This window comes from Anomaloglossus baeobatrachus, chromosome 1 (genome assembly GCF_048569485.1).
Source record: "Anomaloglossus baeobatrachus isolate aAnoBae1 chromosome 1, aAnoBae1.hap1, whole genome shotgun sequence".
In the NCBI taxonomy this organism is placed as follows: Eukaryota; Metazoa; Chordata; class Amphibia; order Anura; family Aromobatidae; genus Anomaloglossus; species Anomaloglossus baeobatrachus.
The window spans coordinates 379,089,027-379,112,308 of record NC_134353.1 but is presented as its reverse complement, the minus strand read 5'-3'; the positions used below and the strand labels follow the sequence as shown (position 1 = coordinate 379,112,308).

The 23,282-nt window shown below is 42.0% G+C and overlaps 1 protein-coding gene across 2 annotated transcripts in view; it reads right to left on the bottom strand.

Moving 5' to 3' along the window:
• Window positions 1-4,792: 4,792 nt before the first annotated feature.
• SEMA6B (semaphorin 6B) overlaps window positions 4,793-23,282 on the bottom strand; it is a 323,709-nt gene continuing 305,219 nt past the window's right edge. For both annotated transcript variants that reach the window (XM_075352511.1, XM_075352510.1), the window contains exons 16-17: window positions 19,611-19,669; window positions 4,793-8,678 (exon numbers count right to left, since the gene is read on the bottom strand). In XM_075352511.1, coding sequence (XP_075208626.1) covers window positions 7,585-8,678; window positions 19,611-19,669 — 1,153 coding nt within the window. In that variant the 3' untranslated portion in view covers window positions 4,793-7,584. The remainder of the gene's footprint in view (window positions 8,679-19,610; window positions 19,670-23,282) is intronic.

Below are 23,282 nucleotides of genomic sequence, written 5' to 3'. Positions count from 1 at the left end.
GGATGCGATTGAGGGTGACTGAGAAATATGTTCTGGGAAATAGTGGATGGGCTATATATGAATTGACTTTGATTAGTGAGAGTTATAGACCACCCTAAAAAGATGTGTTTTCAGGGAGCATCTGAAGCAGTTTAAGTTATGGATTGTCCTAGTTTCTTGATGTAGAGCATTTCAGAGGATTAATGCAGCTGAGGAGAAGTCTTGGAGTCGGGTGTTGAAGGTTCGGATTAGTGTGAATGTTAGTCGAAGGTCGTTTGTGGAGCGTAGAGAACGGGTAGGTTGATAGACAGAGTTAAAAGGTGGAGAGGTAGGGGGTGCCACACTGTGAAGAGCTTTGAGCAGAGGTGTATCTAGGCTTTCCAGCACCCGGGGCAAGAATTCAGTTTGGCACCCCCCCACCAAGCAGTTTGGGTGGTTGTCATGTGACCCATCACTCATATGTGATTTGCATACTTACAGTCACGTGATGACGCCCTGCTCTTAATAATTCTCTCAATGTTCAATGAGAAACGTAGGAAAAAAAGCTAATTGTCGCATGTAAGTATGAGAATCACATATGAGTGGAACAGCCAGGTGGTGACTGCGGGAACCAGCAAGCAGAGCTGAACTGTGACAGTGGGTATATTACACGCTGTTAGAACTGAGTATACTACACTGCTTAATTTTATAATTAAAGGGGTTGTCCATATTTGAGATGAAAATCTGCAGTTATTCTGCCTACTCTTCACATTGTCCTTAACACTGTGTTCCCTTATACTGCCCACTCTTTATACTGTGCCCTCTCATCACACTCCTCCTCTTTCCTATGGCCTCACCCTGTCCTCCCATTCTGCTCCCTCTCCATGCTGCTCCCCCCTCCACTACCCAGTCTCTATTCTGTGCCCCTTTACATTATTCTCATCCCTTACTGTCTCCTCACTACCTCCTGTGTGTTCATATATTTTCCCCCTCACTCCCCATCCTGCCCACTTGCTCATCATATTCTGTGTCCTCAAAATTTCTTTCCCGTTTGCTCCCCATACTATGTAAGTATACATTCCCCCAATCGCTCCACATACTATGTCTGTATACATTCCTCCCTCACCCTCGCTCCCTATACTATGTCTGTATACATCATCTCTCACTCTCTCTCTCCCTGTAAATCACCCCTCACTCTCACTCCCTATACTATATCTGTATACATCACCCATCACCCCCACTCCCTATACTATGTCTGTATACATCACCCCTCACCCTCATTCCCTATACTATGTCTGTATACATCACCCCTCATCCTCTCTCCCCATACATCACCCCTCATCCTCTCTCTCCCCATACATCACCACTCATCCTCTCTCCCCATACGTCACCCCTCATCCTCTCACCTCCCATACTGTGTCCAAAGGTACTTCCCCCTCCCCATCCTCTCTTCCCACCATACTGTGTCCACAGATAGTTCCCTCTCCCACCTTCTCTCCCCATACTGTTTCTATAGATACTGCCCCCACCTCACGTCCCTCCATTTTGTGTCCATAGATGCCTCCCTCCTCACCCCATTCTGTTCCTATTTGGTGTCACTGTCTTCAGCTCCACTGGAGCACTTATTATCAGATCTCTCTGCTGCCTCTGTGCTGTAGTCCTGACTTCCGTATCAGCAGTGCGATAAGCTGACCTGATCACACTACAGACATTGCTCTGACCCAAAAGTCAGTGCCGGCGGTCACTGCTTCAATTGACCTCGCATCTGAAAAATACAAGGACAATTGATGAGTGGGAGCCACACACTGCAATTTTCTCTTAGTCGATTCCCACTACAGGGCGGCAAACGCAGCCCCTGGGGAGACTTTCACAGCGCCACATCAGCCGGGCCAACAGAACACCCCTGACAGTTGCGCCCGGGGCAGATGCCCCGCCAGCCCCCCCAGATATGCCTCTGCTTTGAGGGTGAGAACAAATTGCTTACATCAGGGGCAAGTGAGCGCTGATGCTCTTTCTCTTCCTAAGGATGTATGTGATACGTCCGAAAGTGGGGAGAGTGAAATAGCCGCTAATTGACCTCAAGGATAGCATGACGTAATGCAATTCCAGGATACACAGTGCCAACACCACTGGAATCATAATGCCACCAGAGGTGATATACCTGTTATAATTTTCAAAGTGGGAAACATATGGCTTGTCCGAGTAGTGGACAACCCCGTTCACCCATTAGTGCAATATATTGAAGAATAGCTAAATACAATTTTCAGATGGATACCCACAAATGAAATGATTGAAAATTATTTTTTGTAACATAACCAGTTTATTTACCATATTAATTATAAAAAAATTAGGTTCAAATTATAGGTTTATGTCACACAAACAAAACTTTAATCCAGAGTAGGCAGAATGAATATACAAAATTTCCACCTTAGAGGTTTTATCATCTATGATGAAATATAGTTGAAATTACACATAAAGCAGTACAATAGTGAAAAACTTGTCATATCATTCTACTTTTGGAATCCAAAATGAATTAAGATTTTATTGCTTTTTCACATTCTTTTCAATATACAACTTTTGTTACATTAAAACCTAACCAGGTCATTTTATTAAAAGTAGTTATAGTGGCAAGATTAATATTTCAAAATAATTCAGTAGGGGAATATTTTTATGTTCGCGCTTCATATATTACATATCACACTATTCGTCAGCAGTTGAATATAAACACTGCTAAATTTGTACATGTATACATGTACTGTATGAGTTAAAAAATTACGGTATATAATTTTATACATGACAAAAAAATTTCAATCAACTTAAAAATAACATGATATTTTAGATCTTTCAAAGCTGAAATTTTTCTTGGTCTTTTCTTTTTGAATGGTAAAAAGTCATATTTACAGGCAATCTTATTAAAGCTGAATCTTTATGTAAATAAAACTTTTGAATTTGCAAATTTCAAGTATACTATTTTCTTTCCATTTGCAAAAAATACTGTCACTGAATGGCTAACATTTAAAGCTGGTAAACCTGAACTTAGTTCATAATGACAAGTTCAGGTGTTTTGTGGAGAAACCTCTGATCCTTATCATATGTGGAGGGAGCTCTCTCTCATATGAAAAACTCCCGTCAAATATATGTGTATATATATATGTATATATATATATATATATATACATATATATATATATATATATATATATATAGTCATATGAAAAAGTTTGGGCACCCCTATTAATGTTAACCTTTTTTCTTTATAGCAATTTGGGTTTTTGCAACAGCTATTTCAGTTTCATATATCTAATAACTGATGGACTGAGTAATATTTCTGGATTGAAATGAGGTTTATTGTACTAACAGAAAATGTGCAATCCGAATTTAAACAAAATTTGACCGGTGCAAAAGTATAGGCACCCTTATCAATTTCTTGTTTTGAACACTCCTAACTACTTTTTACTGACTTACTAAAGCACTAAATTGGTTTTGTAACCTCATTGAGCTTTGAACTTCATAGGTAGGTGTATCCAATCATAAGAAAAGGTATTTAAGGTGGCAACTTCCAAGTTGTTCTCCTATTTGAATCTCCTATGAAGAGTGGCATCATGGGCTCATCAAAAAAACTCTGAAATGATCTGAAAACAAAAGATTATTCAACATAGTTGTTCAGGGGAAGGATACAAAAAGTTGTCTCAGAGATTTAAACTGTCAGTTTCCACTGTGAGGAACATAGTAAGGAAATGGAAGAACACAGGTACAGTTCTTGTTAAGCCCAGAAGTGGCAGGCCAAGAAAAATATCAGAAAGGCAGAGAAGAAGAATGGTGAGAACAGTCAAGGACAATCCACAGACCACCTCCAAAGACCTGCAGCTTCATCTTGCTGCAGATTGTGTCAATGTGCATCAGTCAACAATACAGCGAACGTTGCACAAGGAGAAGCTGTATAGGAGAGTGATGCGAAAGAAGCCGTTTCTGCAAGCACACCACAAACAGAGATGCCTGAGGTATGCAAAAGCACATTTGGACAAGCCAGTTACATTTTGGACGAAGGTCCTGTGGACTGATGAAACAAAGATTGAGTTGTTTGGTCATACAAAAAGGCGTTATGCATGGAGGCAAAATAAACCACGGAATTCCAAGAAAAGCACTTGCTACCCACAGTAAAATTTGATGGAGATTCCATCATGCTTTGGGGCTGTGTGCCCAATGCCGGCACCGGGAATCTTGTTAAAGTTGAGGGTTGCATGGATTCAACTCAGTATCAGCAGATTCTTGACACTAATGTGCAAGAATCAGTGATGACGTTGAAGTTACGCAGGGGATGGATATTTCAGCAAGACAATGATCCAAAACACCGCTCCAAATCTACTCAGGCATTCATGCAGAGGAACAATTACAATGTTCTGGAATGGCCATCCCAGTCCCCAGACCTGAATATCATTGAAATTCTGTGGGATGATTTGAAGTGGGCTGTCCATGTTCGGCGACCATCAAACTTAACTGAACTGGAATTGTTTTGTAAACAGGAATGGTCAAAAATACCTTCATTCAGGATCCAGGACCTCATTAATAGCTACAGAAAGCGACTAGAGGCTGTGATTTTTGCAAAAGAAGGATCTACAAAATATTAATGTCACTTTTATGTTGAGGTGCCCATACTTTTGTACTGGTCAAATTTTGTTTAAATGCGGATTGCACATTTTCTGTTAGTACAATAAACCTCATTTCAATCCAGAAATATTACTCAGTCCATCATTTATTAGATATATGAAACTGAAATAGCTGTTGCAAAAACCTAAATTGTTATACAGAAAAAAGGTTAACATTAATAGGGGTGCCCAAACTTTTTCATATGACTATATATATATATATATATATATATGGGTTGAATGAAAAGTAATGCCTCCACCTTCGTAACTCCTCAGCAGATTACACGACAGGTACTGGACTGTTCAGTAGACTCTCCTCTACAGCTCCGGTTGGCGGGTAGCCTTAGCAATGAATGGTTGTGTTGTTACAGGGTAAAGAATGGAACCCTGTTCAGACAGTCTTTTCAATGCAATTTAAACAATGTGCTGTCATTGAATTCTTGACAGCAGAAGTTGTCACTCCAAAGGAAATTCATCAGAGAATGGTGATCGTGTTGCTGTGAGCACAGGGTGTCGTTGGGTCAGTAAGTTTAAAGATGGTGAGGTGGGAGAGTCTGAATTACGTGACATAGAAAGAGTTGGACGATGGATACCCCAAATGTCGATGTCTAAAATGAAAGCGTACAGAATTTAAATTTGCCAGGAACTCCTCACATTAATAGAATGAAGGTGACACCTTTTTGTGTTCAATTGTGACAGGAGACGAAACTTGAGTACAGCACTAGGAACCGAAGATGAAATGTCAGTCCATGGAATATCGACACAAAGGCTCGCCCTAGAAAAAAATTCAAGATGCAGTTCTCAGCTGGAAAAATCATCGTTTGAGTTTTTTTGGGATGCAGATGGTGTTATCCATGTTGATTTCCCTGAACGTGGAAAAACAATCAATTCAGAGCGTTACATTGGAACGCTGGGTACTTTGGAACGACGACTAACAAGGGTCCGAAAGGGGGAGGGAAAGGTTTTCCTGCATAATGACAATGCCAGATGACACACTTCACATGCCACCAAGCAGAACTTCAGAGGTTGAAGGTCACTGCCGTATGGCAGCCCCCATACAGTCCAGAGTTTGCACCGTTTGATTTCCATCTGTTCCCAATGAAAGAAGATCTGTGGGGACATCACTATGCATCTGATGAAGAAGTTGAGAGAACTGTGAAAGGCTGGTTGTGGAAACAGAGTGCCGACTTCTTCTGTGACGGCTTCAGAAAACTTGTTCATCATTGGCAGAAATGTATCCAATTGTCTGGTAATTATGTGGGAAAGTGAATATCGGTAATTAAGGAACACATTGTGAGGACTATTTCTGCTTTTATTCAAATATTCCCATCGGAAGCCAAGTTACGACGTTGGAGACATTATTTTTCTTTCACCCATATATATATATATATATATATACATAATAATTTTTCCATATAATATCCCCAGCTCCAGAAGCTTGTTAAGAAAACTACCTATAAGTTATGGTTAACATTCTATCAAAATACTATTAGTCATGTGGGGTCTATGTGGCATATCTAATTGATGCCTCACATTGCACTGAGGAGGGAGGATCACCCAAACTAGGAAGCTACCAAAGCGGAAAGTTACTTATACTTGCGGAAATATGACAAAAATAAATTTGCTTGGAGTCCTATGGACTCCACATGACTTATTAAAGGTTAACATTCTTACTCAAATACTTATGTTGGTTACATACTTAAAATAGTTGTTTAGTGAAATTTTTTTAATGGTTTGTGGGGAAAAAAAGCTATGTTAAGAAAATTGACCATAAACTCCCTTAATCTGTAAGATGGAGTTGACACCTGCTTTCTGAGTTTTCTGTTCAAAGGAGAAGAAAAACACATTTCAAGCTGTGATTGATTTGTCATGACTAACACCATCAGCACTAATAGCTGAATTGACTTATATCTGTGTCAGGTGGGTTCTATCATGGCGTTCATCATTTTACTGTTATAATACTGCTGTATAATGAATTACTGTTTTCATGAAGTGTAACAGAATCTGCATTGGAGGTGTACCTGGGACTAATCCTTTGTCTACATAGGTTCGTGCATTTTGAAATACAACTTCCTCAATTTTTAGTTTTACAAAATTCACCATTTGGAGAAAATCAGAAGGCCATCATATAAGAGCTTAGGTGAAGAGGGTGTGGGGGGGGATAACCTTTATGTAATGTTTATGGTAAGTATAAGTTTTTATTCATATATTCTGTTTGGAGGAGTATTTCCTGGTGTGTAGCTGCAACAGAAGCCTAGTATACCCTTTTGGGGGCCTATGGATACATTTCACATGTGCGCCAGGGGCTTTCCCAGCACAAACGCTGAACAAAATAATGTGACTACGCCCTACCTTTGCCAGTAGCTTAGTAATAATATAATGAATATCTGTGATATTGTTTACCATGCCCTAAGAAGGTTTGTCTATGTTTTCATCAGCACAGCTAGTCTGTGATGCAACCAGGGTTTTAGGTTTTCTTTTAATCAATTGATCAAGAAACGGATCCCCTGACTGCTATGTAGAAGAATGCTTTCCTGGTACTTATAAACACACATCAAACCCATTCCTAATTCACGCACATCCATGCATAAATTGTTGGTTTACTACTCTGAACTTGTCAACATAATACTTTAAAAACTTGTTCATAAAATATTGATCTGTACATATTGTGCTTGGCTGACGAGGGAATACAGGCTTCCCATTAATACAGATGCTCTGTTAATGGCACCTGAAAAAATTCGGTAACATAGTATTCATTATCATACATGGCCTAGAAGCAATATTTTTCACCAGTAGTATATTTCCAAAGTTTCAAGGGAAAAGTTACTGGAGATTTCCATTACTAACTTGGAAGTTCACAGTCTTTAATGCTAAGTTTTCGTTTTTTTGTTCTGCATTATTAATAAAGCCTACAATTGATTGTAGACTCTCCATACTTGAAATTGGATTTTAGTAGCCAACACATTTTATTTTAGACACATTATTGAGATTTGGATGTATGTGGCATTCCAAATTCCAACATTACTTTGAAATCAGAGCCAGGAGTTAAGCTCTGAGATGTTCGAGGATAAATGTACATTGTATCGGTGGGCCTTCGCCACTTTTCCTCACAGTTAAAAGTCAGTTCTCTCTTCAGATGTAAGGATAACTGGGGAGTGCTGCCTCGGTAAGGTCTTTGACAAAAATTCTCACTTGTAGAAGCAGAAACTACACGTCTATGTTTTCTGCCAGAACAAAGGCAGGGTAATTCTCCATGCAAATAATGTGGGCCAGGTCCAAGTGATGAGTGATGCTGGATTTTCTCTCCGTAAGGAGTTAAATATTCCTGTATGCACTTGGACAAGAAGTTTGGGCTGCTCCGGTTTTGAGGTAAGTAGTGATTCTGATCCATAGGTACAGGTAGAGTGCAAGATTCTTTCACATGGGGAGAAAGGTAACAACAAGTGTCTTCTCCATGATGGTTTACAATTCGAACGCTTTCTTCATGGTGTGAAAAATATCGAGACTCGTCTTCCTTAAGAGGTAAATAGTGGGACTCTTCCTTATTTAATGGTGCATAATGGGAGTCCTCTTTTTTGGGGCAGAAAAAACGTGATTCCTTGGATTCATATTCATATTGACTATCTGTGGGTAAATTAGAAGATGAGAGGTGCATGTCTTGGTGTAATAAACTGGCCGATGAGTTTTGCAATGAGTAATTAATGTATTCTTGGGATTGAAGGATTCTCTTGTGCTGTTCAGGTGTCTGTTCAGGGGTAGGTGGAATACCGCTGTGTTCCTTACTGTGTCCAGGATTCCAGCCATGTTGTTTTAAAGAGGTGAAGACAGGGTCCCGATCTGGGTGGCCTAAGTCTCTACTTCTACTCACACTTTTAACAGAATTGTCCACTATGAGGCCATTGTTCTTTTCTTTTTGTTTGCAACTTAGGTTCCTGCTCTGTTGAGAGCTCATCAAGCACACCCCTAGACCGGACAATAACGCGCCAACAACAAATGCCGCCACAGTGGAAACAACCAACATGTTGACGGATACTTCAACACCTCTGTGTTCCGTAAAGCTCTGTGTGAATACACCTGTGGAAACACAAGTGTGAATATTAATTAGGACAATAAACACAAAATTGTAAGTAATTATTTCAATCTTTATGGCGTAGGTCAGCTTTTAATGTACATAATGGGGATGACACAGGCTCCGGAGCTGTTTGGCATGTGTGAGCTGTAACATCTTTGTATTTCTAATACAGGCCCTGTGTCTAATTTTTTCCATAATAAAGCACAAACCATGAAAACATAATTGACACTTTCACAAATCTAACAACCCACACTATGACATTTACTTAAATATTTTTTTTATTATTATTCTAAAGGCTACATACTGTTAAAAAAACAACCAAATGACTTCCGGATCCTGCGCTGATCATGTAGGACACAGGACGCCTGAGCTCTGTCATTCCCTGCAGCTCTGACATATATACCGGACAACCCACCAGCCTCCCCCGCTCCATACCACCGGTGAGTGAAGTTGCTGCATGCAGGGAAGCTCATGGGGAGCCGTGGAGATAATCAGTTGAAACAGCGGCGGTGAACTTCGCTCTCCCCCTCCCTCTCAAGATCTGGCATAGTGATAAAGATTGCGCCGGAGCTTGCCCTGCACTAAAATCAGATCTGTGCACAGGGAGCAGGACACAGCTGAGGGCTTACCTTGCAGAGATCACTCACTCCCCCAGCAGTAACCAGTTAACCTGCAGCAGAATAATAAATCTCCTGGAGTCCTGATAAGATATCAGCAGCAAACAAGCTACTGACAAGTTCTGCAAAGAGCAGAGTTAAAAAGCAGGGAATCCCTGGGCCCTTCCCCCATCCTGTCCAGACCTGTGCTTAACAAGCAGGGGCTGAATCTCTAGACATACAGACTCAGTGCGACGCTCCTGAAAAAGTGAGGGAAGCTGAAGGAGGGAAGTTTAAACATACATCCCTGCAAAGTTACAGGACAGTGAGAATTCATATAACTCTGGCAGGGGGGAGAAAGGGGTGAAAGTGAGAATAAACAAAAGGAGGAGCAGAATCAAGATTTGTCTGACAACCCACACTAAATCAGTGTCAAAACTTACGTCCCTTCATTCACTACTTGATGGAAAGATACCTGCTGCGCAGCAGCTCCAAAACACAAAATCCTCATACATCCAGTGTACAGTGTGAAAAAAAGATTGTGACTTCCCATACAGAATTAAGTGTCCCTCGGTCACCTGAAAATACTCATCAGATGGAGATGGAGGATTCCCCGGGGACCCCGGATGTATTCAAAACAATGGAGGGTATGGATTATAAGCGTCTGGCTGATGAAGTCGCCAATCGTTTGCTACCTGACATTTCCACTACAATTAAAGCATCAATAGCAACAGCTCTCAGTGCCATACAGAACCAACTTGATGAGACGGTGGAACAGGTTGCGGCTATGGAAACCAGAATGTCGACGTTAGAGGAGGACTTCAGCTCTGACCATACCACAGTCATGCGTCTGGCCAGGGAGAATCTGATCCTGAGGGACCGTGTGGACGATCTGGAGAACCGCTCCAGAAGGAGCAATTTGCGCATTGTCGGCCTCCCTGAAACATACCCGGTTGGTGAGCTACGTACATTGTGTGAATCAACTATTCCTGCAACCCTGGGAGTAGCAGGAAGGAGAAAAGTGGAAAGGGTGCACCGCATTGGTCCGCCAAGGAGAGGTGATGAGAGTGAAAATAACAGACGCCCAAGACAAGTCATAATGAAATACTTGGACTTCTCCGATAAACAGGAAATATTACAGGCGTACAAGAAATTGAAACATCCCTTGGAGGTGAAAGGCTCGCGCATCTTGCTCTTCGAGGATTTTTCTGGTCACACGGCAGCGGAGGGCATTCTCATACATATGCTCAGCCTTATTTAAGAGAAATATACGCTTCCAGTTAAAGTACCCGGCAACGTTGATTATCAGACATCAGGATGGATCCTACAATTCTTTCTCAAGCCCAAAGGATGCAGAGGCCTTTATTGAGTGGATCAGCAGTCCTCGTGAACTCAGGAATTCTCCAGGACAAGGGCGCAATGACTCACCGGACCAGAGAGTGACCAAAGGGAGCTCTGTGAAGTTCGCTACAGCTTCCCCGAAGGACCGGAGACAACAAAACAAGGAACTTAAGGGAACCTGAGACAAATAGACAAATGTCAGATGTGTAAAGTTCAAGGTGGGACACCTGTTTTTGATTTAGGTTGGAGAAGCCGCAGTGGAAAAAGTTCAAGAAATCTGGGGAGGAGGAAAGGAAAGAGAACCTTTTTTTTTTTTTTTTTTTCCTTCTTCTCTCTCTTTCTTTGTAGGTGGGACACTCCTTTATATTGGTTAAATGCTATACAAGTATAAGGTTGACTGAGCTTGGAAAATGATCAGAAAAAAGTGAAGTCTGAGTATTATGGTATAGTTGGGGGGGAGGGGAGGGAGATGTTTGAAATGTTTGGGGATTTTGGATTCAAGTGAAGTAGCAAAGATTTTACACGGAGTTATTATTATTACTACTACTCTCGTTATTGCAAGTGAGCACTATGTTCAATTGTCTAATTGGTTGATTTTTTTTTTTGGCAAGGGAGGGCAGCAAAAACATGGTAAACGAAAGGCAGGATTTCCATTTATTACATGTGCTTTATGAGAATAGTCACCTGGAATGTTAAGGGGTTACGTTCCCCCCAAAAAAGAATTAAGATATTACGCCACCTTAATCGCCTCAAACCGGACATTGCGATCCTTCAGGAAACTCATCTGGAAGGTTCAGACATGCAGAGGATGGGGAAATTGTGGGTTGGAGGAGTCTACGGGTCATCTTCAGTTAAAAGGAAAGCAGGGGTTATTACATTAGTCAGTAGGAGATTACAACATCAAGTCCTGGAAACATATGCGGACACGGAAGGTAGGGTTCAGATGGTCTCAGTGGAGATCCCTGGAGGAATTTATAAAATCTTTAATATTTATGCCCCGAACGAAAACAACAAATCATTCTTTCAACGACTTGAGGCCAAAATGTTAGAACATGCCCATTTTAATCTAATAATTGGGGGGGATTTCAACTCGGTGGTATCTGTGCTAGAGGACAGGAAAAATGCTAAAGGCCCCCCAAATGTACCGCGCGGCCATGATAAATTTATGCGTCCTCTGTTAAATGCCACGGCCTTATGGGATGCGTGGAGACTATTGCACCCTCAGGATAGGGAATTTACGCACTATTCACATGCTAATAGCTCCTGGTCTCGCATTGACTACTTTCTTATTTCAGGGAACCTTGTACGTGCACTCCACTCAGCTACTATCCAGGATTTGGTGATTTCTGACCATGCCCCGCCGGTGGTGCTAGACCTAGCAAACATCTATCCCAGAGGAACGGACTATCTGTGGAGATATCCTTCCTTCCTTAAAGATAACGAAGATTTTTCCTTGAAATTAAAGGAATGGTGGACGGAATTTATGGTACATAATGATCAACATAAAGACACACCTATGTTATTATGGGACACGGCGAAGGCAGTATTACGGGGCAGAACGATAGCACATGTTTCCTATTTGAAGAAAAAGGCTCAACTTAAATTTACTGAAACCTGCCATAAATTGAGGGAAGCATATACTTCTTTTCAAAAGCATCCTGATAGGGACCATAGAGATAGATGGGTAATAGCCCAAAGGGCTTTTAATGGGTGGGCGGAAAAACTGGAACAAATGGCTAGGTCAATGCAAGAAGCTACAGTATATCACTTTGGAAATAAAGCAGGGAAAATACTGGCCAACTTAGCGAAAAATAGGATTATAACTCAGGGACCCATGCAAATAAAAAATCAAAAGGGGGAGATAAACAAAAACCCTAAGACAATAATTGAGACTTTAGGCACGTATTATAGAAACCTTTATTCGTCGGAAAAGCGAGACAAATTTCCCGATAATAATCTTTTATCTAAAGTGACACTACCTCGACTCACAGAAGAGCATCACACTTTTCTGAATGCCAAAATTACGGGGGAAGAAGTATTGGGGACAATCAACTCCATGCATAATTATAAAGCCCCTGGCCCTGACGGATTTACGGGAGAATTCTATAAAACAGTAAAGGAAGAGATCTTACCTACATTACTAGAGCTGTATAATAGCATACTAGACGGTAATGCGTCTTTCCAAAATAATAACCGGGCATATATAAAATTGATCCCTAAGCAGGGGAAGGACCCGAAGGATCCTGGTTCGTATAGGCCCATATCACTTATCAACCTAGATATGAAGATAATGTCAAAGATTATGGCAAATCGTCTAGCTATAATTCTTCCCCAACTGATTTCCCCAGCACAGGCCGGTTTCATTCAGAAAAGATCAGGGACACTAAATATTAGAAAAGTTCTTCTTGTCCTGGATAGGGTTAACCTTCGGCCTCTGAAAGGAGAATCTCCCGCTTTGCTTACAATAGATGCCGAGAAAGCCTTTGACAATATTGAGTGGTCATGGCTTTATAGAGTTCTAGATGAAATGCGTTTCTCGGGGTCATTTTATACCTACATTAGAGAAATTTACACAAATCCGAAGGCTCAAGTTTACATTCCAGGATATCTGTCAGCCCCTTTTCCGTTACTGAAAGGAACCAGACAGGGTTGCCCCCTTTCCCCATTACTTTTTAATCTGGCTCTGGAACTATTGGTACGATTGTTATCTACACATAGCACCTTCCAGGGTATTTCTGTAAACAATAGACAAATTCAGTCAGCTTTTTTTGCGGATGACATTTTGCTTTTCCTTTCGAATCCAGCTCAGGAGGTCCCCGAGATTTTACAAATTTTGCGAGAGTTTGGAGCGTACTCAGGCTTCAAGATTAATGCGTCAAAGTGCGAGCTTCTATACCTGTGAGGGCCAAATGTTCAAACACGGGAGCAGAACCCTTTTGAAGGAATTACAGTGGCTAAGTCATATATCACATACTTGGGAGTTAAAATAGGTAAGGTTCCGGCAACCCTCTATAGTCTAAACTATCCACCCCTTCTGAGCCAAATAGAACAAGATCTTAAAAGATGGCACGACCTTCCATTGAACCTAATTGGTAGAGTCCACCTAATTAAGATGATGTTGATATCAAAATTAATGTATCATCTTCAAACACTTCCCCTGCTTCTCAAGCATAAAGATATTGTCCAGCTAAATAAAGCTTTTTCACACTTCATTTGGAGGGGGAAACGCCCTCGTATAGGGCTTAAGAAGTTGATGGCATCTAAGGTTCATGGAGGTCTGAGTTTGCCGAACATTCGGGGTTACAATATAGCCTGTTTGACTAGATATACAGTTAGGTCCAGAAATATTTGGACAGTGACACAAGTTTTGTTATTTTAGCTGTTTACAAAAACATGTTCAGAAATACAATTATATATATAATATGGGCTGAAAGTGCACACTCCCAGCTGCAATATGAGAGTTTTCACATCCAAATCGGAGAAAGGGTTTAGGAATCATAGCTCTGTAATGCATAGCCTCCTCTTTTTAAAGGGACCAAAAGTAATTGGACAAGGGACTCTAAGGGCTGCAATTAACTCTGAAGGCATCTCCCTCGTTAACCTGTAATCAATGAAGTAGTTGAAAGGTCTGGGGTTGATTACAGGTGTGTGGTTTTGCATTTGGAAGCTGTTGCTGTGACCAGACAACATGCGGTCTAAGGAACTCTCAATTGAGGTGAAGCAGAACATCCTGAGGCTGAAAAAACATTCTGGGTACATTCTGAGAAAAAAGGAATTGACTGGTGAGCTTGGGAACTCAAAAAGGCCTGAGCGTCCACGGATGACAACAGTGGTGGATGATCGCCGCATACTTTCTTTGGTGAAGAAGAACCCGTTCACAACATCAACTGAAGTCCAGAACACTCTCAGTGAAGTAGGTGTATCTGTCTCTAAGTCAACAGTAAAGAGAAGACTCCATGAAAGTAAATACAAAGGGTTCACATCTAGATGCAAACCATTCATCAATTCCAAAAATAGACAGGCCAGAGTTAAATTTGCTGAAAAACACCTCATGAAGCCAGCTCAGTTCTGGAAAAGTATTCTATGGACAGATGAGACAAAGATCAACCTGTACCAGAATGATGGGAAGAAAAAAGTTTGGAGAAGAAAGGGAACGGCACATGATCCAAGGCACACCACATCCTCTGTAAAACATGGTGGAGGCAACGTGATGGCATGGGCATGCATGGCTTTCAATGGCACTGGGTCACTTGTGTTTATTGATGACATAACAGCAGACAAGAGTAGCCGGATGAATTCTGAAGTGTACCGGGACATACTTTCAGTCCAGATTCAGCCAAATGCCGCAAAGTTGATCGGATGGCGCTTCATAGTACAGATGGACAATGACCCCAAGCATAAAGCCAAAGCTACCCAGGAGTTCATGAGTGCAAAAAAGTGGAACATTCTGCAATGGTCAAGTCAATCACCAGATCTTAACCCAATTGAGCATGCATTTCACTTGCTCAAATCCAGACTTAACACGGAAAGACCCACAAACAAGCAAGACCTGAAGGCTGCGGCTGTAAAGGCCTGGCAAAGCATTAAGAAGGAGGAAACCCAGCGTTTGGTGATGTCCATGGGTTCCAGACTTAAGGCAGTGATTGCCTCCAAAGGATTCGCAACAAAATATTGAAAATAAAAATATTTTGTTTGGGTTTGGTTTATTTGTCCAATTACTTTTGACCTCCTAAAATGTGGAGTGTTTGTAAAGAAATGTGTACAATTCCTACAATTTCTATCAGATATTTTTGTTCAAACCTTCAAATTAAACGTTAAAATCTGCACTTGAATTCTGTTGTAGAGGTTTCATTTCAAATCCAATGTGGTGGCATGCAGAGCCCAACTCGCGAAAATTGTGTCACTGTCCAAATATTTCTGGACCTAACTGTATATTGGATTGGATTAAAGGCTCTAGGCATTATTCAGCGTTGGAGCTTGAGAGAGACTATGCACAACCTTGGGATCTGGTGGCGTTACTTCATACTAGGCAGGCTAATCTCCCAGTGAAAATCAAGCACTCTTCCTTATTTAAAGACACGATTGCAGCGTGGAAGGCGTTGAGGAAAAATTACAAACTTCCCCATAAAATATCCAAATACTTGCCTATATGGGGGAATCCAGAATTTGTGCAGGGGACAAGCAATAAGCTGTTTGAAGAGTGGAAGGTGAGGGGTATAAGGACTGTTGCTCATCTCTTGCACACCTCAGAGCCTAGATGGTTGAGTAGAGACGAAATTATAGCGCAGTATGGCCTGGGGCCTAACCAACTAATCCAATATGACCAAGTGAGATATAGTATTATGACTCAGTTGCATGATGTGACCCAGGAGGTAGTATTTAACTCTTTTGATTGTCTGGTAAAGAACTCAATAACTTCATCATCTATCTCTTTTCTTTATGGAGCCATGCGTGATCTACTAATAGGACAGCACCCGGAAGGTTTATTTAAATCTTGGGAAAAACAATTTGAGGACCCGTCTATGGGGGTAAAAATTAGGGGAGGGTGGAATGCTCTTCGTAAATCAATTTTAAATGAGAATTGGCGAGAAACCCAATTTAGAATTATGCACAAGGCAATTTATGGTTTTAATCTCCCTCCATCAGCAACAAAGCCAGACAGGCTTACATTTTGCCCTAAGTGTAAGAGTAGTGGAACTGACCTCCTTCACGGGTTGTGGTCCTGCCCCCATTTGAGTCCATTATGGTCACAGATCAAAAGTTGTATACAAAAGGTGTGGGGTCTTGAAGTTCGGCTCTCACCTGGGTTCGCTATTTTTCACCATTGGGAGGAGGGGAACGATACCAAAGGGAAGATGACTAACCCACCCAGACTTATACATGTGATACTTCTGGCAGCCAAGAGAGCGATACTAAAAAATTGGTTGGAGTCTAGGGTCCCCACGATTGAAGAGATCTTGGGTCAGCTCATGCATCTTCTTGAAATAGAAGGATTGGATGCAGAGAGAAGGGCGGATAGAATACGACAGCACTTTAACAAATGGAAGAAATTCATACTAGCCTATTGTACTCGGGAGGAGATAGTCAGGATTATGTCACCTTTCAAAGACATAGTCTGGTATCATACCGAAAAATTGAAGGATACATTGGATGGCTTGGAGGTGGGGGAGGAAAGGCCGAAAGGTGACTAAAAGGAGAGGGGGAAATAACCGATTTGAGTGGGACTTCTTTATTGTATGTCATTACCACGTTCACAAGGGTTCAATGGGGGGAATGATAAGAATGATGGGTTAAGGGGTCGCTGCTTTCCTTTGCTTTATCTTGCCATGTTACGGTTATTGATTTTAAAAATTGGTATGGAATTTGGGATGATCAAACATGACAATGTAATGTTTTTGAATTGAATTTACAATGCTGAATTCGCTTATGCCAGTGTTATGTTATTGAAAAATTTGAATAAAAATATAGTTAAAAAAAAAAAATGAAACACTGTTTATTGTTTATTATATTCCTTACCCCCTACCCCTCCCAAAAAAAACCCAAGAAATAAATAAGTCTTTCCATGCAATATGTTGATGTTTTTAAAGATATGTTGCTACCTATCCAAAGCATAGGGAATAACATACTGGCCACTGGAGTCCCACAGCTGCCACTGTCACTGATCCAGAAAAGGTCTCTGAAATGTCCTGTTTGATGGAGCCACCACTGCAACCATTGCCCATCGGAGTGCAGGACATATCACAATGCTGTACTGTATCTCAAGAAGTCCCACAGACAATGGAGAACTGATACTTTAGCGCTTCATTCTTGAGATTGATAAAGCCCAAAGTGATCAGTAAGTTAACACCTTTCTTGTGTATAAATGATAACTTGCTAGGAAATTACTTGAACAACCCTTTAAGGTTTAACCCCTACCGACCTAGGACATACTGGAACATCCTAGCTTGTCTCCACGCCTTTGATGTGGGTTTGCATGCTATACCCACATCTTTCCCTGCACAAGTCGGCTGATCTAATCAGCCGACCACCTGGTGAGCACATCAATCCTCGCTCCCATCGGCGGCCCCATGACATCACTGCAGAGTGCCAATGGGCTGTCATGACAGCCAGGGTTTCCTGTGTCTGCCATGACAAAGTTCCTATGAACGCCAGCTACAAGCCAGCGTTCATAGGAAGTCATCATTTCTGCTGTACAGAGTGGTGCTGAAGCACTGCTCTGTACAGCACAAGCGATCGGTTTATCGCAGCTTCATTTCCCCTAGGGGGACTAGTAAATACAATAAAAATTGCAATAAACAATATTTAAAAATATGTAAAAATAAAATAAACACCCCCCCCACAAAAGTTCAAATCACCCCCTTTTGCTCTATTGAAAATAAAACAATTTAAAAAACAAAAAACACATTTTTTTTATTGCTGTGATCAGAAATTTCCATCAAAATATAAAACAAATTAATCAAAATAAAATTAAAAACTGCAAAATTACATTTTTTTGGCAGCCGATCAAAATATCACATCTACCCAAAACTGGTATAATTAAAAACATCACTTAAGGACGCAAAAAATAAGCTGTCACTGACCCCAGATCCCGAAAAATAAAAACGTTATGGCTCTCGGAAAATGGCGACAAAAGCTACATTTTATTTTTAAAAATTTCTTATTTTTTCTTACTACTTAAATTGAGAGAAAACTATACATATTTGGTACTTACATACTCATACTGACCTAGAGAATCATACTTTCAGGTCAGTTTTACCATACATTGAACATAGTGTGAGGTATCAACCGGCTGTATTACAAAGGGCCGGTATGTTTTGCAGAAGCGTGGGTGCTCTGCAATATGAAGTTGGCTGGGACCTGTGGTCCAACAGGATTGCATTACATGCAGAACCATGGAAGGGTGGGTGATGCTGATTACACACTCCTTACCACCTGTGGGTGTGGCTCCAGGGGTTAAAGCAATCCTGTCTCTGAACCTGGGTAGAGTGTGTCTAGGGCAGTCTAGAGAGAGAGAGACTGACTCTAGACCATGGGTCCCCAACTTCAGTCCTCGAGGGCCGCCAACAGTGCATGTTTTCAGGATTTCCTTAGCATTGCATGGGTGTTGGAATCATCAACTGTGCAGGTGATTAAATTAACACATGTGCAATACTAAGGAAATCCTGAAAACATGCACTGTTGGCGGCCCTTGAGGACTGGAATTGGGGACCCATGCTCTAGACTTCCAGTGTGTGTGCTGGAGACGGGGAGAGCAGAAGCAGGGTGTTTTGCTCTGCTCAGGAGACCTTCTCCTGAAGGAAGGGGCTTTTAGGTTCATGTGCAAAGCCTGGCTGGAGCCAGGGGGAACTTGGTAAGGACACTAGCCGCCTTCAAAGGAAGGTAACCCGGATTGGACTTTGAGGATAAAGCCAAGTACTGACAAGGGTCAGTGACACGTGTGAGGAAGTCCAAGAGTGTGTGGACTGTATATTATATGTTGGACTTTGAGGATAAAGCCAAATACTGACAAGGGTCAGTGACACGTGTGAGGAAGTCCAAGAGTGTGTGGACTTTATGTTATGTGTTGGACTTTGAGGATAAAGCCAAGGCATGGCATCTTTCTGTTATGTGACCTAGTATGGTTTATTTGAGCTGTTAATAAACCATATGGTCTGTTAAAGAGACAAATTGTTCCGGTGTGCGTTAATCCCGATACCTGACGTGTGGCCCCTATACACTCGGGGCCCACATCGTTACAATAGTAAATAAAACATTTCACCACACTTGGATTTTTCTCCATTTTCAGTATACTATGTGGTAAAATGAATGGCGTCATTCAAAAGTACAACTCATCCCGCAGAAAAACCAAGCCCTCACATGGCTATATTGATTTTAAAAATAAAAATGTTATGGTTTTTGGAGGAGGTGGAGGAAAACAGGAAAGAGGAAAAGCAAAAACTGGCCATGAAGTGAAAGGGTTAAAATAGGTGGCTTTCCTAAAAGGTCAATTACACTCACCATCACAGTTTCCAAGTTGAGATGTTTGTTCTCCACCAAGGTCCTGCTCATGATGGGCCCTGGAAAACATTCATACTAGTTAACACATTGAGACCTACAGTATGTGATAATACACAAAGGGGTAATTTGCACGCTGCAATAGATGCTAGCAATGCTGAGTGCGATAGCACCCACCCCCATCACACATGCGATATCTTGTGATAGCTGCCATAGCAAACATTATCGCTACGGCAGCTTCACATGAACTTACCTGCCCTGCGATGTCGCTCTGGCCGGCGACCCTCCTCCTTCCTAAGGGGCGTGCGGCGTCATAGCGACGTCACATGGCAGGTGGCCAATAGAAGCGGAGGGGCGGAGATGAGCGGGATGTAAACATCCAGCCCACCTTCTCCCTTCCGCATTGCCGGTGGATGCCAGGCGCAGGTAAGGAGATGTTTGTCGTTCCTGCGACTTCACACACAGCGATGTGTGGAGCTGCAGGACCGACAAACCACATCGTACCTGCGGACGCACCGACATTATGAAAATGAACGACGTGACACAGATCACCGATTTTGGATTGTTTCACGCTTGTTCATCTTCTCTCCTAGGCTGTTGCGACATCGTTACCGTCACTTTCGATGTGACCCCGACGATATCGCAGGTGCGATGTCGCAACGTGCAAAGTACCCCTAAGACTAAGGGCAAGCATATACTTTACAAACAGGCAGTGGTTTAGTACTAAGTACTTACTGTACTAACATAACCTATAATCAGAAGGATGTCCCACTATAATAACCACATCCCACCTTAGAATACCACAAAGATATTAAAAAAGCATTAAATAATATAAATTTTATTGGCTAAAAAACATACACAAATTTTAAAATCAATACATAACAAACATGAAAGCAAAAGAGGGGGAAGCAAAAAAAAAATACAGGGTGGCCACAACAATGTACAGCAAATTTAATGCATAGCATAATCCAAATTCTACAGAAACATAATATGCAAAGGGCACTCTGGATCAAAGTCATACAAGAAAACAATTCATATATAAAGTCACAGACAGTGGTTACTGAATAATCCCACCCAACCAAGTATATATGTGCACACATGTTGCTCATATAAGAGCCATAATACAGTAATGTTAAACAGTATATTATATTAAAGGCACTGCAGAAAAAAATCCTACAAAAGGTATTTAGTCATAGGGGGATAAATGAGTAAAAGCCACAGTCCAGAAGCATATATTAATGTATAATAATATGAATGACAGATATAAATCTACTGCCTGATCCCAATTAAAGTGGTAAAATGCAGTATTATTCCAATGAGAGCCCACCATACAATGGATTTAAAAAAAACATACCCAGAAATACTTACCAACCCCTCACACCACTCCAACAATCGTTTCGCAACTGCTTCCCTGACGAAGCACTGCCCTACTCCACCACCGCCCCTGCCTCCTGTGACCTTGCTCCACCACTGCTAGCACCCCACCCCGGTAAGACACTACCGGTTTGTAAGACGGACTCCCCCCCCTTTTTTTCCCTTTACATTTAGGGTGCGTCTTGTACACCTCATAATACGGTATGTTGATATGTAATATCATGATATGTAATATTGATATTATATGTGTTTACATTCAACTGCAGCTGAAGCATTTATCAAAGCACCTGGAGTCAGCAAAATGCAGAGATCAAAAACGCAGCAAAACGCAGCCAAAAACGCACCAAATCGCGGCAAAAACGCATGCGTTTTTTGATGCGTTTTTTCGACGCAGGTGCGTTTTTGTGCGTTTTTAGCGGCCAAAAACGCAGCGTCAAAAAGACGCAGTGTGTGAACCTAGCCTAAAGCAGGCTTTAGGCTATGCCTGCACACTTCATTTTTGTGGTGACCACAAAAATGCACCAAAAACACACCGTGGGATGTTCCTCCAGGGGGTCCTCCTCGCTGCTTCTTGGGCCTGTTGTGTAACCCTCATGGGTATGTTTACTTAACTGTTTGGGTTTGTCTGCTTTAACTGGTGTTCCCTATAAACTATTGTCTTTTATCTGGCACTCATCAGCACCACCTTGTGGATAATCTCTGTATTCTAAAGGCCCCGTCACACTAAGCAACATCGCTAGCAACATCGCTGGTAACGAACAACTTTTGTGAAGTTGCTAGCGATGTTGCTGTATGTGACATCCAGCAACAACCTGGCCCCTGCTGTGAGGTCGTTGGTTGTTGCTGAATGTCCTGGGCCATTATTTAGTTGTTGCTGTCCCGCTGTGAAGCACAGATCGCTGTGTGTGACAGCGAGACAGCAACAACTAATGTGCAGGCAGCAGGAGCCGGCTTCTGCGGAGGCTGGTAACCAATGTAAACATCGGGTAACCAAGAAGCCCTGTCCTTGGTTACCCGATATTTACCTTCGATACCAGCCTCCGCCACTCTCACTGTCAGTGCGGGCTCCTGCTCTGTACACATGTAGCTGCAGCACACATCGGGTTAATTAACCCGATGTGTGCTGTAGCTTGGAGAGCAGGGAGCCAGCGCTAAGCAGTGTGCGCTGCTCCCTGCTCTGTGCACATGTAGCTGCAGCACACATCGGGTAATTAACCCGATGTGTGCTGTAACTAGGAGAGCAGGGAGCCAGCGCTAAGCAGTGTGCGCTGCTCCCTGCTCTGTGCACATTTAGCTGCAGCACACATCGGGTAATTAACCCGATGTGTGCTGTAACTAGGAGAGCAGGGAGCCAGCGCTAAGCAGTGTGCGCTGCTCCCTGCTCTGTGCACATTTAGCTGCAGCACACATCGGGTAATTAACCCGATGTGTGCTGTAACTAGGAGAGCAGGGAGCCAGCGCTAAGCAGTGTGCGCTGCTCCCTGCTCTGTGCACATTTAGCTGCAGCACACATCGGGTAATTAACCCGATGTGTGCTGTAGCTAGTAGAGCAGGGAGCCAGCGCTCAGTGTGCGCTGCTCCCTGCTCTCTGCACGTGTAGCTCCGTGCGCTGGTAACCAAGGTAAATATCGGGTTGGTTACCCGATATTTACCTTAGTTACCAAGCGCAGCATCTTCCATGCAGAGCTGGGGGCTTGTCACTTGTTGCTGGTGAGCTCACCAGCAACTTGTGTAGCGACGCTCCAGCGATCCCTGCCAGGTCAGGTTGCTGGTGGGATCGCTGGAGCTTCGCAGTGTGACAGCTCACCAGCAACCTCCTAGCAACTTACCAGCGATCCCTATCGTTGTTGGGATCGCTGGTAAGTTGCTTAGTGTGACGGTACCTTAATACAAACATGGTTTTGCATTCACAGTGTTATCTTGTCACCTAGAGTCTCTACTTTCCTCTGTACCAGCATCTCTGTGAATTGCACATCTGTGACACTTGTGATATTATTATGTCCTTATATATGTAACAATTTTTTTGCTATCTCAGAGTGTGTAACTTTATTACTGCAATATACTCAGCATTGTTGTACGACTTTTTGTGCACATTAACTTATTTGCAAACCCCTGTATTTATGATTCTTGTATTTGGGGTGCCCTTGCTTCAACTATTTATATGATTTATTTTAGGACCCAGACTGTCAGCTCCCTCTTTTTTACATTAACTTGTATTTTGTACTTTTACAACTATTTTTTTTACACAACCAGATCAAATTGCTGCCGATCTCAATCATGCCAGTTGTTCCTCAATATAAT